Here is a 3,405-nt window from a genome sequence, read left to right as displayed (position 1 = left end):
ATGAAATACTTTCACTAGTTACTGAAAAATATATGGTAAAAAAAAAAATTTCCCCTGTCTCTTAATTTTTATATTGATTAAATTGACCATTCTCAAAAAATTAAGGCAATTTACTTCATAACAATTTTGAAAGTGAGTAACTAATCAATCACCACATTAATATTTTTCATCAATTATACATAATTTTGATTGGTACAATAACAAATTTAGCCCTTGATATTTATATATTTTGCGTAAATGTTGACAATATGTAAATATTTTGGGTTAAATTTGTTATTGTACCAATAAAAATATATATAATCAACAAAAAACATTAACATGAGGATTAATTGTACTTAGTTGCTCACTTTCAAAATTGATAATTATTGAATTGCTCTAATTTTTTAGGGACCAATTTGCTTAATATCAAAATTAAGAGGGGCAAAAGAGGTCTTTTTACAACATGGAAATTTAGAATATATAATATTACTTAAAATGTGAAATACGAAAATTGTAAAAAAAACATGAAATATTCCCTTAAAAATTAAATATAAAATAATTACTAAAAAAGAAAGATAGTAAAAGTAAAATAGTGCATTCATAAATATCACTTATACTTGTTTGGAATGACAAGTAAAAAAAAAATCATCTTACAACTTTTAACAACCAAAATGATCTTTCTTAGAACTTAAGTGCTAATTAACAATGCTCTTTCATATTAACAGCATAATTGATGATCTTTTATTTGATTTTACAATAATAAGAAAGTAGGCAAGTGTTGGTTTTTTCTTTTATGAGGTTCTTAGCATTTTCTTTAGTCTTAATTCAAGTTTAAGAATGTTATCAATGCGATTATTTTCTTAATCTCCTAAATTTTCTGTTCTGATGGGAAAAAAAACATGTAAAAGTCTTTTCTTTTTTTAAACTAATGGAAATGAGAGGTAGAAGTTATGATAGTTGATGTTTCTGCTGGTCAAAAGGAAACTAAGAGTTTGAGTGATTTCAAGTTTGTGACCAGAAATGAACTTCTTGTATGCTATTCTGAATCAGTTGGCGAAAACCCCATTGTGCTTCCAGATGATAGAGGTAAAGCTGTTGGTGTTATGAGCAAAGCCCTCCAACATTTTATTAGGAAAGCTCAGGCTGATGGTGTTGTTGCTGGAGCTATTGGCCTTGGAGGCACTGGTGGCACATCTTTGTTATCAACACCTTTCAGGTCTCTCCCTCTTGGTGTGCCGAAACTCATCGTATCTACTATAGCTAGTGGCCAAACTGAACCTTACGTTAAAACATCAGATTTGGTATTGTTACCATCAATCGTGGATATCTGTGGGATCAACAATGTTAGCAGAGTAGTGTTATCAAATGCTGGAGCTGCTTTTGCTGGTATGGTGATTGGAAGGCTTGAGAGGTTCCAAGAGTCTTGTAATGAAGGTAAAAAAGGAACAGAGGGTATAACCATGTATGGGGTCACAACACCATGTGTTAATGTCGTGAATGAAAGGTTAAAAAAGGAAGGGTATGAAACCCTCATTTTCCATGCCACTGGTGTAGGTGGCAAGGCTATGGAATCACTGGTTAGAGAAGGATACATACAGGTATATATATATATTTCTCTTTCATTTATTTGCTTCCCAAAATCTTCATTGAAAATGTGAATTCTTTTCACATGTGTTACGGAGTTTTGGACATTACAACTACAGAGGTTGCAGATTATGTAGTTGGGGGTGTGATGCCTTGTGACAGCTCTCGTTTCTATGCAGATTATGTAGTTGGGGGTGTGATGCCTTGTGACAGCTCTCGTTTCTATGTTATTATAGAGAAGAAAATCCCTTTCGTCCTCAGTGTCGGAGCCTTAGATATGGTGACCTTTGGACCTAAACATACCGTACCTACTAATTTTCAGAAAAGGAAGATTCACATCCACAATGCTCAGGTGATGATGAGTCTTTAGACCACCTTTTTTTTAGCATTGTCCATGTTTGCTGTTGTCTAATGTGTCTTCTATGTGTTAACGATGGGTGGTTGAAGATATCGGCCTTGCGAACAACAGTCGACGAGAACAAAAAATTTGCAGGCTTTATAGCAGATAAACTGAACAAGTCTGCAACAAAGATTTGTGTTTGCCTGCCCCAAAAGGGTGTTTCAGCATTGGATGCTCCAGGGAAGCCTTTCTATGATCCTGAAGCTACTGGTACTCTTTTAAATGAACTGCAGACACTGATTCAAATAAACGAAGACCGGCAGGTGACTAAATTTTAGTTCCTTAATTATATCCTGCATGTTTGCATCTCAATTTTTCCTTGTGAAGTTAGAAAATTATGTCTACTTACAGTTAAGAGGTGTGTCCTTACCATATCAATGACCCTGAGTTTGCGAACGCATTGGTCGATTCGTTTATGGAGATCTGTTCGAAGAATCCTACAAAAAGATCGTGATCATTTTAGCTCTTGGAATTATGACCCCCGATTCCATCTGCATTCAGCAAATATATATGCAGTAATCAGTATATTGCATCTAGGGTCACTTGTTTGATTTGTTTCTAGAGTTGTTAAATCTTTAATTCAAGTGTTTGAAGTTGGTATGAGTTTGATAAACAACTAAACAAGGGGCTAAGGGCTGAAATAATGATTTTCAATGTATTTAACCTGTCTCAGAATAAAAATAAAAGATGCTTGATTCAAATACATTTAAACCTTCTCCTTTCAAATGCTGACAAGGCCTGAAAATGGTGTCAAACAAATAAATCAATTCCTCTTTACATAAATATATGTTTTAGGAGAGAGATCATACAAAAATGTAACTATGAAACTAGTGTAAATGGATTACATTCTTATATTCGATATTATTATTGTTTTGTTTACTATATAATTATATCTGTTAATAGGTCGGGTCACCCAATTTGTCCAAAAATTGAAAAGGTTTGGATAAAAATAGAGGCTTGAAAAATGAGTTTAGGTAAAAAAATATGAATAAGACTTTTTTTACTGTTTTTATTGTTGTTTTTTACTATTTTGTTGTTATTTTATTATTGTTTTTTTATTTATTATTTTACTATAATTTTATTATTATGTTGCTATTATTTTATTTTTACTGTTTAGATATTGTATAACTATTGTTTTATTGTTAATTTAGTTACTATTTTAGAGGTATTTACTTGTTAAGTTGTACCTATCTTAGTATTATTTAAGTATACATATTTTTATTGTTGTTTTCTTCTCTTTCTAAGCTTGGGATTTTCTTTTGGAGAAGTGAAACGATTGGTGGCTGATATTTGGCTCTGCGTTTAGGAGCTTTTCCTCTGGCTTAAGGTGGATTTCTTTTGCTGTTTTGGTAGTTTCTAGATGTGCTTATTACTCTACAGCTGGGTTGGTTTTGTTTTGTTGTTTGATGTTCTGTTTTGATTGTGACTTTTCATTTTTTATG

The 3,405-nt window shown here is 32.2% G+C and overlaps 1 protein-coding gene across 1 annotated transcript; it reads left to right on the top strand.

Moving 5' to 3' along the window:
* The first annotated feature begins 900 nt into the window (after window positions 1-900).
* On the top strand, window positions 901-2,946 carry LOC107959898 (toMV susceptible protein tm-1(GCR26)). The gene is made up of 4 exons (XM_041081498.1): window positions 901-1,577; window positions 1,658-1,915; window positions 2,011-2,226; window positions 2,315-2,946. Exons 1-4 carry the CDS (start codon window positions 930-932, stop codon window positions 2,342-2,344), a joined length of 1,152 nt encoding a protein of 383 aa, XP_040937432.1. The 5' UTR covers window positions 901-929; the 3' UTR covers window positions 2,345-2,946.
* The last annotated feature ends 459 nt before the right edge of the window (window positions 2,947-3,405 follow it).

This window comes from Gossypium hirsutum, chromosome A11 (genome assembly GCF_007990345.1).
Source record: "Gossypium hirsutum isolate 1008001.06 chromosome A11, Gossypium_hirsutum_v2.1, whole genome shotgun sequence".
NCBI classification, from domain to species: domain Eukaryota; kingdom Viridiplantae; phylum Streptophyta; class Magnoliopsida; order Malvales; family Malvaceae; genus Gossypium; species Gossypium hirsutum.
The sequence above is the reverse complement of the archived record's forward strand: the minus strand, read 5'-3'. Positions and strand labels throughout refer to the sequence as shown.